The 17,133-nt window shown below is 43.9% G+C and overlaps 1 protein-coding gene across 4 annotated transcripts in view; it reads left to right on the top strand.

Moving 5' to 3' along the window:
- The window catches only part of eif4g3a (eukaryotic translation initiation factor 4 gamma, 3a), a 45,758-nt gene that overhangs the window by 6,009 nt on the left and 22,616 nt on the right, over positions 1 to 17,133 (top strand). For 2 of the 4 annotated variants that reach the window (XM_079186675.1, XM_079186676.1), the window contains exons 2-9: positions 3,454 to 3,526; positions 4,005 to 4,106; positions 6,352 to 6,519; positions 8,194 to 8,286; positions 9,310 to 9,342; positions 14,286 to 14,465; positions 15,559 to 15,670; positions 15,835 to 15,995. In XM_079186675.1, the coding sequence (XP_079042801.1) occupies positions 3,454 to 3,526; positions 4,005 to 4,106; positions 6,352 to 6,519; positions 8,194 to 8,286; positions 9,310 to 9,342; positions 14,286 to 14,465; positions 15,559 to 15,670; positions 15,835 to 15,995 (922 nt within the window). The remainder of the gene's footprint in view (positions 1 to 3,453; positions 3,527 to 4,004; positions 4,107 to 6,351; positions 6,520 to 8,193; positions 8,287 to 9,309; positions 9,343 to 14,285; positions 14,466 to 15,558; positions 15,671 to 15,834; positions 15,996 to 17,133) is intronic. The other 2 variants (XM_079186678.1, XM_079186677.1) reach the window with 1 other exon arrangement.

The raw sequence follows: 17,133 nt of genomic DNA on the forward strand, positions 1-17,133 counted from the left end.
GGCAGACTTGTTTTAGGCTCTGATGACAGACTTGTATTAGGCTCTGATGGCAGACTTGTATTAGGCTCTGATGACAGACTTGTTTTAGGCTCTGATGGTAGACTTGTATTAGGCTCTGATGGTAGACTTGTATTAGGCTCTGATGGCAGACTTGTTTTAGGCTCTGATGGCAGACTTGTTTTAGGCTCTGATGACAGACTTGTATTAGGCTCTGATGGTAGACTTGTTTTAGGCTCTGATGGCAGACTTGTTTTAGGCTCTGATGGCAGACTTGTTTTAGGCTCTGATGGCAGACTTGTTTTAGGCTCTGATGGCAGACTTGTTTTAGGCTCTGATGGCAGACTTGTTTTAGGCTCTGATGACAGACTTGTATTAGGCTCTGATGGCAGGCTTGTATTAGGCTCTGATGACAGACTTGTTTTAGGCTCTGATGGCAGACTTGTATTAGGCTCTGATGGCAGACTTGTATTAGGCTCTGATGGCAGACTTGTTTTAGGCTCTGATGGCAGACTTGTATTAGGCTCTGATGGCAGACTTGTTTTAGGCTCTGATGGCAGACTTGTTTTAGGCTCTGATGACAGACTTGTATTAGGCTCTGATGGCAGGCTTGTATTAGGCTCTGATGACAGACTTGTTTTAGGCTCTGATGGTAGACTTGTATTAGGCTCTGATGGTAGACTTGTATTAGGCTCTGATGGCAGACTTGTTTTAGGCTCTGATGGCAGACTTGTTTTAGGCTCTGATGACAGACTTGTTTTAGGCTCTGATGGCAGACTTGTATTAGGCTCTGATGGCAGACTTGTTTTAGGCCCAGGTTTTACCTTGTCAACAATAAACTACAATGCAGCCTTTCCTTTGTTTAGGAGGTAAGAGCCCTTTTTGAAATGTGAGGCTTTTTGTGGACATGTCTTCAAATGAACTTTGAGTGTGACTAGCTGGTGTCCTTCAGGTGAAGTACCCTCACCTGAACACTGTGTTTCTTCTCGGTGGCAGTGAGGGTCAAATGTCAATCTCACCATCGGTGTCATTTTTGTCCAATTAGACGTTGCAGGTAATTACTCGGCCACGCTGGCGCACTTATTCCCTGAAGCAGTGTCCCTGTTGTAAGTCTTTTAAGTTGACATTGTGCTCGCCGTCGCCCCTCAAGCAGAAAATTAATGGAAATCAAACTAATGACTGATATCTAATTAGCGCGGTCAGCCACATTCATGGTTGTGCCTGATACATGTAGAAGAGCTTGACTGAAAAGTGTCCCCTTTTCTGCATCCATCTGGTTACCGGGCCACCCACATTGGAGTGTTTCTACCAACAGCAGTAGAGCGTCACATTGCCAGCATGAATGGACGTCCGTTGATATTCAAAGTGAAATCTTCGAAAGCTTATGAAACAAACACCTTTTTATGGACAGAAACAGAATTACTTTGCAAGTTGTCCAGAGGGGAAACTAAACTGGATCTGGTTTTCATTAGAGTAGATTTGATGTTCAGTATTGCCTTTTCAGTTTCCCCCCTCAACACGATGTGATATTCCATCTAAAGGCCCGACACCAGTGTTCAAACGGTATGTGTAGTCAGTGGCGTAACAACATTCTGCTGTGATTGCAGGTGTTTTCCTTCTGAGATAACGGAGATCTGCCCACCGGCCTTTAGCCATTTTAAATCATCTATTGTTGTTACAAGACAAAGATCAGGTCTGCCAAAATCCCTGCAACATGTACGTGTCTCAACTTCCCTGATCACTTCTGCGTTTGCTGTTCCTGCCCTGACCTTCAGGTGGATCAGGAAGCATTCGCAAGTGATTATTACGAATCCTGTTCTCGCCTGCTACTCTGTGCTTTGTGACAGCGGATGTTCTACATATCAGAGCCAAATTCCAAAATGCCCCGGCAAAGAAACAGAATACGCTTCCTGCTGTGCTTCTGCTTTTTGAATCGGGGCCCTCTTTTTAAACGATTATTTTCTCTCATCTCGCTCTCTGCCTCTTGTGTTGTCGGTTCCTAGTAGCGGAGCTGGCAGGGGGCCAGGAGAGACGATGGCCCCTGCAGAGTGAACTGGCTTAAAGGGCCAGTTTACTCGGTCAGAGCAGCTTGTTGGATACCCCCCCACACCTTTCCGATATTGCATTAGTGGAGGAGCTGCGTCTTGACCATTACTGTAACTTTCCGAAACCTGCGATGTGACATTCACACCCACTTACCGGCCAGCTGTCCGGAGGTTAGACAGTACGCTGGCTTTAAACTTCTCTCTCTTTTCTTCATTTGTTACACAACTATTTGTGGCACTTTTTTTTTTATCTGAAAACCCGTATGCGACACTATGAATTCCTTCCTGGAGAGACTCTCTGACAGCTGGCTTTGTGAGTGAGGCCGTTGTAAACAACACTTTTGATATACGTCATGGTCGGACAACACATTGACATCCTACTTCTTCTCTAACGCAACCCTTCCCTCCGGGGCGGGGGGGGAAGGGGAGGCGTGATTTGTGTGAAAGGAAAAAAGCCAGACGTTCGGTTTCCCTTAAACCATGTGACCGTGTGTGAGGCCTTCTGTCACAGACAACTGACTGAGCAGGTTACTAACCACAGGGCTTCCCTCTTCTGTGTAGCTCGTACACATTCCCTCTTCTGTCTCCTCCAACGTCTAAGTGATGTCTCGTGAGGCTCGTTATTTCATGTTTCAGAAGCCCTAAAGACAGTTCTCTCCTGTTCTGGTTTCTGTTCAAACAGAGCATTTTTTGACCTGTTATTCTACCTTTTTAGTATAACAAATATATGAAGTTCATAGCTTTGGCTATTCCTCTACAGTTGTCTTAATCTCCTGCTCTGGCTGTCCCCTTTGCCCGGAGTGGTCCAGAAATCCATTTCAGGTTTTCCCTTTAACACTTGGGAAAATGGGGAAGGTACACAGTGTACTCTCAGAGATGGGGCATTTTGGGTTGGGGGTGGAGGGAGGGGGGGTCCTTGAAATCAAACTACAGAGCCATCAGGAAAGCTCTGTGGATCTGAATCAGCGTAAAAACATAGAAGTGTAGAGTGAAGTAATCTCTGCAGCGTGTTTGCTGAGCGGGTAACTTCCACACACACTAGATCAAGTCTCTTCATGGGGTTTGGTCAGCAATATTTAGACTTTAAATACTTGACAAATAAATTATTTTTTCATTAAATTAACAATTTAAGAGCTAAATGGTCAGATTTTCTCAGAACTTTGTCTTAGTATGTCCTTGTTCTTATCAATTTAATTATGTATCGCCGTGTCTCAACGTACGACTTCATCGCGATTCCATTGAAAGTCAATGAATCATCCTATTGTGTTATCGTCCAGCCCTGCTTAACGCCGTCTCTTACATGAATACATCCAACGTGACGGGAATGTTACCTGATGAGCCAGCATGAAACTGTTTTTTGGTGTCCCCCCCGGCTCTCTTCAGAGTTTCTCCTTAACGCAGCTCTCTCCAGAATCCCTCGGGTTCAGCCGACACTGGACGACCGAATCTTCCCCACACAACCCGGAGTGGCTGCAGTCTACAGCGTGAGTCCTCTCTCTCAAAACACATTCCCCTGTATGCTGCAGTGCATGTACAGACAATACACACTTCAGATACAGACTGCACACAGATCTAGAATACCAGCTGGTTGTAATCTACAAGCACTTTATCCACGACTGTACAAAAATATTAATACATACACCGAGTTGCCAGATTATTAGGTCCACCTGACCTGGCTCAAACTACTGCAGTCTTATGTAACACCTTCATAAAGGTTGCCATGTTTAGTCTTTGTTTGAACTGTTTCAATAGAGGTGTTGATTTGACCCGTTTTGAACTGCATTGCATCTTTCTGAGAAGAGTTTCTGATGTTGAGTCTGCTATAAATACGCTGGACAAAATAATAGAAACTCCTCTCACAGAACATCACAACCATTACAATCATGCTGTAGGCTTCATGCCACCCCCGAAAATCCATCAACATATGAGGTGATTCTTCTCCTGTTTTTCACCTGACCACAGAGTGCCACAGACATTGCTGTTTTTTTGAGGCAGAGCCAACTGAAGTTCAGTGCAGGAGAAACGCACCAGTTTCCTCCTAAGAACATTGTAACCTTTATGAAGGTAGGATTCATTGCATTCGTTTTCAGTGTAAACCCCTTCACGTGTACCTGATGAACTGGCAACTGAATGTGTGTTGAGTTTAAATGTCATAGCGGTTTGGTACCATGCAAGATGTCAGTGCCTATAAAGCTACTCATCCCTCCTTTATATTTATTCATCTAATTTTAAATATGTATATTGGTATTTTTCTGTGTGTGTTTATATATATTTATTTTAAATACAAACAAATCTCTGCAAGAGGTTGAAAGGCTTTTACAGGCACTGTGATCCTGCATTTGTGTGTTTTTGTGTTACGTAAATAAGAAGGCATGCTTGTGAAGACATAATGCTGTTATCTTTGTCACCTCGGGGGATTTTTGCCATTCACTGTCTCCTTCAGGAGCTAATTAACATTTCCTGTATCAGATCTTTGTCACGATAATATGCACACAATTTAGTGAGGGGCTTCAGGAAGACTATAAGATTTGGTCACAAAAAAAAAGAAGAGAAATCCCAAATTGAGTTTGATATGCTGTCCTTCTGAACTCTGGGAGCCATTTATTGTCTAGTTTCACCTACTGTATCACCCTAAAGAGAAACACAAACCCCGAAATGGCATCCTCCCTTCCTTTTGAGGGCATCATGCCATACAACCATCCACGCTGAGCTGCTCACAGAGCCTCGGTGCTTTTGCTGCACTATTCTTGTCTTCTTCTCTGATAAGCCAAATGTGCAATTATCTGGAGGGCAGCGATTTGTTAGAGGACTCTATACTGGTTACTGGTTAGTGGCTATCCCACTATTAAATGTTCAGTTCAGAAATTAGAAGATGGGAATATTGATTCCCCTCTTCCCTTCATATTGTATTGATTTTTATTTAATTTTTTCACACAAAATGCACTGAGCTGACACAATGAGGCTTCCTCATCGTAGTGGCCATATGTGGAAAAATATTGTCTTGTGTGTGTTTGTTAGCCCCACGGTGCTTTTTTTATTTTCACAATCTCTGGCTCTTAAGAGCTTTGTGGTATACTGTAGATTTGAGTATTTGACACCACAAATACAATGCTTTTTAGTGATTTAAAAAAAAAAAAAGGTGTGAAGACGGTCTATTTAGCTGCACGCTTATTTATCCGCTCTAACACAACGGTACCAGAAACACCGCAGGTTTTATGAGATTTTCTCGCTCTGGAAGTTCGTCTTAAGGCATTAAGCTGCAACCATGAGGACACTGGTGGAAATAAACCGTGCCCATGGCGTGAAATGCTCGTTCTCTGCAGTGGATGCAGAGGGCTTGTGCTCTCTTCTCTCCCCCCCTTCCCCTCATGTAAAGCCCCTATACTGCCGCTTGCCTCCCCTCCCCCATTCCATCACTCTGTATGTCCTCAGAATCAGTCACTCGCCTGGAGCAGAGCAGGCTCCTCCCCTGGCAACAGCGGGCTAGCTTAGTTGCTTTATCCCAGGTCATCTAAGGGAAGTGGGCCATACATAGAAGATGGAGAGAAGCAGAGGGGGTTGGTGCTATAGAGGCTGTACAGAATATTGCCTGTAGTGCCTGTGGATTTGAATATAATGTCACAATGGGATGTTAGTATTGGAGCTGGAAAAGCTTTCACGGCCAGGGTGTGTCGAGATAAAAAAAAATAAAAAGGTGGGTTTCCCAGCTTTTCCAGACCGTCTCAGTCCGTGCCTCCTGCTTATTTCTGCAGGATCCGGTTTCATTCCCTGGTGTGTCAGGCTTGCTGCAGCACCTGCAGTTGTGCCAGCCCACAGCTGCAGCAGCCAAGGCCCGTTCTGACACCACAGGCTGAGTCAAACCCCCCCCCCGATACCGCTCGCTCGCCTTGTGCCTAACCTGAGCCCCTTTCGCTTTCCCATATTGCCGAGGATTGTTTAGCATGCTCTCGCTCATATCTATAGTATCAGATGCACTCTGTTTATCACAGATGAGTGGGGTTTGTAGTGTGATTACTTGACCCAGTTTTTGCCATATGAGGCCCAGTATTTCCTGCACAGCGGAGTTGGGCACAGCGGCTTGCAGAAGAGGCCAGAGCCAGGCTTAGCCAACCCCTGCAGGCTTCAACACCCATCCACAGCACAGGTCTTCACCTCTGCACACATTTACTGGGGCTAATCCTTGAGCTTGTAGCTTAATTTACATTCCTCAGCAGGAGGGAGGACTTATGACCTGTGGAATTCTGCCTCTTCTGTTCCTCCTCTGCAACATGTTGTTTTGTGTCTAACCTTCTTGTTTCATGTGATACAGGTACCCAGGCATGCTGGCCCTCAGTACACTGCTCACGACATCACAAAGGGACACCCTAGCTTGGCGGGCACCCCGCCCGGTCATGCCCACTCCCAAGCGCTCTCTCAGGTATCACTACCCACAGCTTCCCCATATCGCTACCCTAAGGGCTGGGAGGCAGGCGTAGGGGTGAGTTCATCACTGTGTCCGCCGTCAACCTCTCTGCATCTTCATGCTGCATCTGTCCATTGTGTCTGCGTGCTTTGGGTGACCTGTGTTTGGGCTGGGCGGCAATTAAACACTATAATTTATCATTTCTCAGTAGAATTTCGTCATGACCAAATATGACATACCTGTTTACCAACATTTGTCACATTGCCAGATTTTGAACACAAAATGTTTTTTGTTTAAATTTTTGCCCTAGGTAATAATAGATTATTTGGAGGAACATAATGAATGAATTTGAATACTTAAATTGTGACTTACCCGTTGTGGTATTGCTGTTATGTAGGACAATAATTCTGCCCATTTGGCCGACCCCTAACCTGTATTATTTATACTTTTTACATTCATCATTTTCCTGTTTGTCTCCTTTCTTTTACACTACTTTTACACAGCAGTAATCCATGTGTGCATGATTGCATTGTTTGTGATGAAATTCAGATGAACATATGGTTAAAACTAATTCTAATAGAACAATCTCTGTGCACTCTATGCTCTATACGGTACCTGTTTAGTCCTGGTGAGGGTCTGCAGAGGGCACGCCCTGCATGCATGTGTCCAAATAACAACAAACAATATATCCTGGGGCTAATGCATATATGCACAAACACGTTTCTGTGACCTGTTTGCCTTAAGACTACGGGAGGAATGAACAATGGGAAAACATGGGTTTAAACGCAGAACCTTCTTGCCATGGGGTTGTGGTACTCACCACCAGGATTGAGGAATGTTTGGCTGTACGAGCCAACTCTCACTGTGGTTTGTCAGCTACGTTGTACAGCTGCAAAAGGTTGTGTCACTGTGGGAGGAACACTCCATTATGTCCTACACATTAGTAAAACAACGCCACAGGAATCACAGTCATGACGGGCTGTTTCACCACGAGGCTACGATTTGTATGTGATTATTCAGAATGGGTAGGTCTGTTTTTACATATTGGAGCCAGATCTATTAGCCTGCAGGTTAACACCACCAGTGTAACATTTTAGAACATTGCAAGTCATGTTAAGACCTCTGTTCTCTGGGCAAAAGCTCTGTAAGAAGGCAAAGTGGCAAATGATTAATCGGGATTGGGAACACAATAAAAGGGAAAGTGGGTGTGAACGCAAACCCGTGATTGGCTCGGATTTATTTAATTTATGAGGATTAGAGATGGTGGGGGTCAGGTGAGGGTTAATTTTTATTGGGACTTCCTTCTCCGTCCGTATCTGTAGTGAGATCCACACACATGGGATGGAGATAGAAAAGGCCAATCCAATCGGTTGATCACTAATTCACTGTCAGACAGTGACACTGCTGCTGGGATTCTGTCGTCTCCCATCGCCTTGCTGCTCTCCGCCTACAAGCGTGTTGACTGCGTGACTCCGCTTCTTTCAAAGTATGCGAGCGCGCTTGCGAGGAATCTAGTCGTTCCACTTTACCGTTACAGCCCTACTGGCCCTAAAGCTCTGGTCTCTCACCAGCCTTCCATAGACACAAACGTAAAGCATCACCGCCGTACGTTGGTGTTGCTGCTGTATTGTTGAGGTTACAGCTGGTCAGTGAAATGTCTCAATGAAATAACCAGCGGCTGATTTCTGCACAGTCCCTGTTCTGTATATAATTAACCCTTTTTTTTTCTTCTTTTTTGTCTTTCAACAGTCTCCATACAACCCTGGACAAAATGCTGTTTCCGCCCCTCTCATGTATTCTCCCCAGACACAGCCAATGAATGCACAGCCACAAAGTCGCCCGGTGAGTGTCCCTCTGCTCGTGGATTTACTGCACGCCCGCCTCCGAGTGGCCAAACAGTTTGTGTCCTGGTGTTACGAAGTCACAAGTGGCTCCAGAAATGTTGACTGATCTCGATCTGCTCATGGCAGCGAAGCAGTTTAGCTTCTTTTTTTTCAACGAGGTCTCCTTCCTTGTCTCCTGTTTTAAAGTGCCCTTATGAGCCTAGGAGTAGTAGAAGCATTAAAGTTAAGAGGTCGCTCCCTGTGTCAGTGTTCTCTTACGTACGTTAAAATGATATACGTTTGTTTTAATTTATGTCAAGTCAAGCTGCCGTATAGTGTTGTGTTAGTGTAGCCTAAGGAAAGCTGCGTAAAGATCGCCAACACCTTTTTTGTGAAAATCTCCCTCCACAACAAGCCTAGTAAGAACTGTCCAAATATTACATGTACTTTGCTAGCATTCTCTGTACACACACACACTCTCCCCAGTAAGCATTACTTATTAATCTTGCCTGGCTCCTGCCCAGCCCCCCCTCAGCAGAGCAAGGCTGTCAGACCTCGGTCAGTGTCTACACACACACACACACACACACACACACACACACACACACACACACACACACACACACACACACACACACACACACACACACACACACACACACACACACACACACACACACACACACATACACATACATGCATCTTGTTTTCTGTGTGGTTCCAGTTGCAGGTTTGCCAAATAAGAAACTGGAAATTAATTTGATCCCACCACAGTATGCTTCACAGCATTACGATCCTTTCTGTGTTTGACAATTTAGAAGTGAGTGGTACATAAAGCAAAATTAGCTCGGGTCTGACAGCTGCATCATGGGCCATGTGTCCTCAAAGCTTTGTTGCTCTGTGGTTTTGTACTATATTTTCAAGCATCTGCCCTCATCCCTCATCTTATCTCTGTCTCTCTTATGCTCTCTCTCCCCCCTCCTCCCGCTTTGCCATCAATGCTTCAATCTCCTTGCTGGACCTCTCCTCCCTCCCCCACCAGTTTGCTACGGGCCCTCGACCAACCCACCATCAGGTAATTTGCCCCCCGCTGAACGCCCCTCCTGCTCCCTCTCTTGCATCATCCTCATCAAAGCCGTTTTTTTTGCTGGTACCTGCTGGCAAAGGGCTGTTTGTGGGACGTCTGCTGTTCCTTTAAAAATTATTACGATTTGAAAGCCTTCAAGTGTCTTTGGATAGAATACAAGAGGTTTTAATTATCATGGGATTCTTTCTGAGTGTGCTGTAATCAAGATATCCAGCCAGGTGCACAATTCATGTTTATTTTTACGGTTGGATTGATCGGAGTTCATTCCTAGAATTTAATTGGTGTTTAATAGTCTTCATCGGGGTGAGGGTTCATGAAGCTTGTGGGTGTCCTTGGTTTCTAGCTCAGGATGTCAATGACTGCGATTCTCCTTACAGTTCCTATATTTTTTTCTGAGTGACTGGAAAGCATTTAACAAAATAAGAGTCTTGATAGACAGCCAGTCAACAGCGTGCTCTCTTCCAACTGCATGTAGCACAAACACACAGCTGATTACGGACGCACTTCGTGCAGCATCAACATGGTATGCAGTTCCATTCATGTGGTGTCTTCAAACAGGATATTGGGGGTGAATGTCAGTTGTTGCTTTCCTGAGAGGCTGTCGCCAACCTGTCATTCAATCAAAAGTGTTTTGACAACGGAAAGTTAACATTCCTATATTTGTAGGGCACTGTTAAAGTTGACCTAGGTAGTAGAGACATCATTGCAATCAGAGTAGTGTTCAAAGCTATTTTGCTCCATTGCAGATTGCTTCATTTTTGACAACAGAAATGGAGACGTCGTTATTGCTGTGCTTGTACAGCTTAATCTCAGATTTGTTTCAGTGACAAGACCATTATGAGACCATGCTCATTTGTTTCCAGTAATTACACCGAGGTACTGTAATTAAATTGGCTGTTTCTATTATTGTTTGGGTGAGAATTGTGTCCTCTAATTCCAGATGGACACAAACAGCTGCACGAATTGGTCTTAAAGAAATGCTTCACCCCAAAAATGACCATCAGTTACTCGCCCTGTGTTACCTTGAATTCTTTAATTTAACTTTGGTTTAGGTTTTACTTCATCAAGAATTTTCTCAGTTTTTGTATTCTTTGTTCACCGTGGAGGCATGCGAGAAAAAGGTAACGCAGGGTAAGTAATTAAAACACAAATGGTCATTTTGGGGGTAAAGTATTCCTTAAAGATGCTGATTGGTGTGTGTGTGTGTGTGTGTGTGTGTGTGTGTGTGTGTGTGTGTGTGTGTGTGTGTGTGTGTGTGTGTGTGTGTGTGTGTGTGTGTGTGTGTGTGTGTGTGTGTGTGTGTGTGTGTGTGTGTGTGTGTGTGTGTGAGACACTGGTGTATATTACACTCTGGATCCTGTTAGGCAGCTGACACTGTGGGCCAATGTCGTTAGATTATGAAGAGCATGTTAATGTGTTCCTGTCTGGCAGACGGTGCAGTATTTGTGGTGCTGTTGGTGAGTTACCTTGTGGACGCAAACATTCTCAGACACGTCTGAGTGCCGACATTCAGCCCATGTGAATTGCTGTTATCTGTTTTTTCTGTTGATTCTCGCCGTAATGATTCACGCAGCTGACCACTTTTTGGATTGATGTGTCACCCCCCCCCCCCCCAATCCTCACCTTCTGGACACTTCTGTGTGGACACATTTTTAACAGACTATTAATAGCGTGGTGTCAAAGTGTGTCGGATGTGTTCGCCCCGCGTTGGTGTGTACAAACACACATGCAAAGTGCATTCTCTGGCTGTCACTAACTGGCGCTGGGATCTCTTGTGCCACCACGGAAGTTGAGTCGGGAAGCAGATGAAGCCGAACAGTGGCCTTTTATATCAACGGTGAAAACAGCCATTGTCCCCCCGAAACACACTCGATGCACAGTAAAGGGTACATAGGGATCAGAAAATGAATTCATTTGGCCAAAGGGCAAATCCGTCTCAACACAAGCATCATCATTATTTCATTCTTTTTCCCTCCACTTGCCGGTCGGTGTAACTGACTTTTTGGGGATTTCAATGCTTTTTGTGTTTGTGTGAACCAGAAGGTCACAAGAAGTGGAAATTACACTAAAACAAACAACTGTTGTTCTACCCGCCAGAGAGCTGTTCAGAGTGTAAATGACTCCATTAGTTTTAGCTTTGAGTGATTCCTCTAGGTTGAACTCAAGCAAGCGGCCAGCGACTGCAGTTCCTTAAATGGCCACTTGAGGCTCCATAGACCCGCACGTTAAAACGCCCAACTTTAGAGCAGGAATAAACGTGTTTACAGCCTTTCACAAAATAAGGTTTTAGCCTCTATAGGTGATATTCTCCTTCATTACAACTACACGGGGGGTGAATTTGTATGTAACGCACCCATTTAAATTATATTAAGGCTGAAATGTATACTTAATTAAAGGCGTGGCCAGTTGGAGTGATGGGTGGGTGCCATCTCGGGTCGCTAGCCGCTAGCTGTCTCCTCTCCTCTAAAAATGCCAAATTGGCAAAATCAGACTGTGGCAGTCTGGCACACAGACTTTGAGAAAGGAATTAACCCGTGGAAGTAAAGTGAGAGAGGATGTGCCTGCGGTTATACTGTATATGTGTGCAACTGTTGTGTCCTGGTGATGTGGCACTTTCACTGTGAGCTTTTTTTCCACCTTCTCAAAGATAAACCAACTCTCTTTCTGAAGGTGCTTTCTAGCGTACGAGTTATTTTTGCCGATCAAAGTGTCTCAGGATCAGTTACAGTGTCAGGTGGATGGGAATAATTGGGTGGTTTGGTGCCTTAATGTGTGTGGGTGAATGATTGCCAGCTTCGTTTTTGTATTGAGTGTCACCAGTACAGTCTCCCATTGGCTTTTTCTCTCTTTCCTGCTTTCACTACTCAAGGGAGGATTCAGGCCCATCCAGGTAACATTAACCTCTGTTTCACAAGTCTCTCTGCAGACCTGCATGGCATGATGAGGATCATCCCTAAATGATCCCATCCCTCCTCCCTCTTAACCCTGTGCACCCCCTCATCTCCACCGCACTGAATGCCAAGTAGAGAGGTCTTTTATCATCATTTATTCCTTTCCTCTTTCATCCTGTAGAGGATCATTACTTCACTTTCCACTTCATAATGTCGCCGTTTTTTGCTCCATTCATTATTCATCTTTAATTAGCTTGCACAATTTCCAAACTGCATGCGGAATGAAAGTCTCTTTTATTGTTCCCTAAGATAAGTGTATTTCCTTTTTATATCCATGCGATGCATAAGTGTGTCTTACCTGTTGGAAATGTGTTCATATCATTTTTTTCTTTGGGTAGCTGGTAATGAACAGTTTCCTGGTCGTTTCCCAGATTTCCACAGGGCTATTTACATTGATATATTCTGTTGAAGGTGATTTCCCTCCTGGGTATTTTTAGACGGTTTTACAGCGTTGTTTATTCTGCTCTCCCTCACAATGTAACCGTGGTTGGGTATTCCCAGCGTCAGCTCGGTCTCAGCTGTTGGTAGTGGTCTCTCTTCAGGCCCGTCCAAGCACAAAGCCCATCCAATATTCAACTTTAAGCTGATTGGGACATGTGCTGTGTAAGAAGCCATTGTAGCTTCAGTCTTTATGAGTTTATTTTTTAAGTTTTCTGTGCTGCGTGACGCACGAGAAAGAAGGCCATATTGCTGGTCGGTGAAGAGAGCCGTGCCGTGTGTCTCACAGTCGGTACAACTGCATAGTTGGCCAAGCTGCTCAGGCACAAAAAGAGGTATTTGAAGCCATTCAGCTTCTTTATTTTATTTGCTACAGATGTTAGTCTGGTGCAGCTTGTTTACCGTTTAGAAAGAGACTAGCCAGAATAAAACCAAAAACAAAGAGTTCCAAAATAGGACAATATAAAAATAAAAAAAAGAATTAATTAAATGTACACACGCTATTCCCCTTCAAGTTTTCTGCAGGAAACCGTATTCAGGCCGGTCTCTGCCAATAAGGTCGGGTGAAGTCCTTTGTTACTGATCCAACCATCGGAAAAAAAGACATTAAAAAACCCAATGAGCCCCAGGGAAAACCCTTCAACCAACTACACACACACACACACACACACACACACACACACACACACACACACACTCTGTGTGTGTGTAGCTGTGGGATACCTCTGTGTAGAACCCTGTATTTGAGTTGATCTCCTTCCATGTCGTCTGTAACAAACGGGATCAGGTTTCATTCAGTGAAAGGAAATGTCTCTAGAAAGTCTAAATCATACCAGCGTTATATTTATCATTTAAAATGAACATGAATAGTCATCAAATCCTCATTAACGGAAATACAGAGAACAAGAAAAGGGATAACAACTTAAATTAGAGATTATTAACAAAACAAACACAAATCTGCTTTTGTTTACATCTTTTGATAAGCGTGTGTGTGTGTGTGTGTGTGTGTGTGTGTGTGTGTGTGTGTATATATATATATATTTATTTGTTTTTTCACCCCTCTCAATATGAATGAATCATGCTTTTAAAGCTTCTGTTTAATTGATAAGATGTTTGTCGGAGGAAATATTGAGGCCCAAGTGTCTAAATAGAGAGAGGGGCTACCTGCTTTGCAGATGTCATTCATCTGATGCATATAATAATGCTTTCCAGTTAAAGTAATAATATAGTAATTGATGTGTGGGTTGATTATAGAGGCATTAAATGGTGATATCATAGTGTGCATGTCATCCCTCAGTCTGAGTGAGAGTTCAGAGAAAGTCCTGCTGCTTGGCCTCTTTTCTTTTCTTTTCTTCTAAATCTGCTGATAAAAACTCAGACCGTCTCACTGTGAGAAATGTGCAGGCCAAATGGCGAAGACATCTGAAAAGCTGTTCTCTCTGTTTGTATTTTAGATAAAGCGTGGCAGCATGTGGCCTCTGGGATGCTACTTTAATGTATTTTGTCGTGTTCTCTGCGTTCTCTCTCACGTGTTGCCCTCAGTTTTTCCAGAGGACTCAGATGCAGACTGCGCGGCCCACCATCCCTACGAACACAGCCTCCATACGGCCGGGCTCACAGGCTCCCACGGCGGCCGTGTACCCCACTAACCAACCCATCATGATGGCCATGGCGCCCATGCCTTTCCCTTCCCCACAGGCTGCACAGTACTACATCCCACAGGTGACGCACTCAACTGGCTCCTAGAAATGAGCATGAAGCATGTCTCTTATTTTGATGTATTATAATGAACATTAGGAATTGCACTTTATCTTGATGTCACATTTGCTTCTGCAGTTTTGATCATTTTTCTCGTAGTTAATCGAATACTGAGACAATGTTCTTTGGCTGCAGCTGGTACTGGTGAGACTGAGCTGGTTTGAGAATAGTGCAACATTTTGAGAAATGCATTTATTCATTTTTTTTGCCAGAAGTTAGATAAGAAGATTGATGACAGCCACTCTCATGTCTGTTTGTTAAATATAAAGCTGCAGTCAATTGTCTGGTATCTTCCTTTCTTGTCCGTCTTTCCAGAAAGTTATTGCTTTGTAAAAATTGGATTGTACAAATTTAACAACTTGGATATGATGTGTTCAGTGAGCTGCAGAAGTGTCTGGAGGCAGATTCTGTTTCCTTCTGGACAGAGCAAGGCTAGCCGTTTCCCTCGGTTTCCAGTCTTTGTGCTAAGCTAACCAGCTGCTGGCTGTAGCCGTACATTTACCAGACGGGTGTGAGAGTAGTATCAAGCTTCTCGTCTCACTCTTGGCAAGAGAAAAAAAAAAGAAAAAAGGGTATTTCCCCAAATTCCTTTAACATACCAGAGGCACTATTACGCATGACTCCACACCTTTCCACACCGCAATGCCAGCTATACTTATGGCTGCACATTAGATATGTAAAAGCATTCATCATAACAAACACAGATTCTAAACATTAGCATCTGTCTTTGTCTCAGGCAGGAATTATGCAAATATATTGTTGCTGCTGTAGAGCACCTGCAATTATTGAGTTTTTGTGCTGTTGACTACAGAGATAACACTCTGGTTGCAGCTGGCACTGCAGTTCATAACACTGCTCACGGCAGCTTTTAAGAGGACTTTTAAAGAGGGCTTATCCAAAATCTCACAGAAGGATGATTCAAATCCCTTAAAATTAAATCTTAACGTAAAAGAAACAAAGTATCTCCAGTGATTGCAAAAGTATGCAGTTTTTGCATGACGTTTGCACAGTATCTGATGATGTGTTGAGCGGTCTCTCTCTCCGTCTTTCCTTGCAGTATCGCCACAGTACGCCCTACGTGGGACCTCCTCAGCAGTACTCTGTGCAGCCCCCAGGGACTGGCACCTTCTATCCTGGTCCAGGTCCAGGGGAGTACCCTGCCCCATATCGTGAGTCATTAACACAACACAGACGCACATCAAGTACTATGTCGCTTTTAAAATCCAATTTCACCACGATTAGACACAACCAATCAGCCTCGTGTGCAACGGTGTTGAACTAATTCCTGTTTTCCACTCTTTTGTTTTTCCTTTTTACGCCTTTTTTCATCCAGATCCCCTCAGGTACCACCCGCCTGTCTCACCCTCGGTTCCTGCTCCCGTCCCCACAGCTGGTCCGCCCTACTACCCAGGACAGAATGTGTATCCCCCCTCACCCCCCATCATAGTGCCTACACCACAGCAACCTCCACCAGCCAAGCGCGAGAAGAAAACAGTGAGTACCTTAGTAGTTATGTGTCTATTTTTTCTTTTTACCAATAGATTTGACACTCTGAACCTCCAGTCATCTTGCCTTTTGTCAAGTTTAAAAATATCTTGCTCTTGTGGAAGCTTGCAAAAATAATAGGAAAAAAATGGATGGTTTGGATGTTTTAAAGTGGGGTTGTATGAGATACTCATCCACAGTCCGTGTATTACCTACAATACTAGGTGGTCGGGATGCCCCCAGAAGCAGACAGGAGTATTGATTGGCACGGTAGCAAAGTAATGTACTGCTGGGAACGGGGCATCAACAAAACGTATTTTTGCCACCTCAAAGAAAGGCATCTAAAATAATCTATATCAGTACAAGTGTGTGCTCTATTCAGAATATTTCGCCCTTACCAGCGGAGAACCGAGCCACTAGACTCATTGGTTCACCTCGCAGATCACGGAAGTTGTCGGTAACAATAACACAAAGTCACCACTTACCAATCGATGCAGCCGTAGACCAGAAACTCCTGTGTTCTGCGAGGTAAAATGACTGTTTTTGTCAAAGGTATCTGTGGCCTTGAAGAGAGAGAGCATAGATAACAGCTTCCAACAGAAAAGGGCTGTCATTCTTTTAGTTAGCTGCTGTCCCTGTCAACAGCAGTACATTACTTATCTCCAGTGTCGGTTCTCCTGTCTGATTCTCCAAACTAGGCTCGTTGTCACTGCCATCTTCTGTAGAACACCAACTATGGATTTGTACCTCATACAACATCCAAACTATCCCTTTAAGCCCCATTTAGCGGTTGTTCTGGAGCTTTACATCACACAGTGATTTCAATCATTTGTCACAGAAATGTAGACGTTCAAATTTCCATTTGTTTCACAACCTTTTTAGGACTTCTCATCCATATTGGCTCAAAAGTTGAGCTTCACAGTTCAGTTTTGATCTCGGAAACAACAGTTGACGAAACAATCTCCCCTCAAAGTTCATTTAGTAGCTGCTCTGGAGCTTTCAATCTTTTCATACAGTATAATCAGTTACTCCAGTTGCTCTTTGTGTTTGGAGTAATATTTTGTGTAATATGAGGAATTCATTTTTACAAAATATGTTTATGAAAAAGTCTCTATTAATGTGAATTGGTCAAAAGATGTAACACTCC

This window comes from Pholis gunnellus (assembly GCF_910591455.1).
Source record: "Pholis gunnellus genome assembly, chromosome: 3".
NCBI classification, from domain to species: domain Eukaryota; kingdom Metazoa; phylum Chordata; class Actinopteri; order Perciformes; family Pholidae; genus Pholis; species Pholis gunnellus.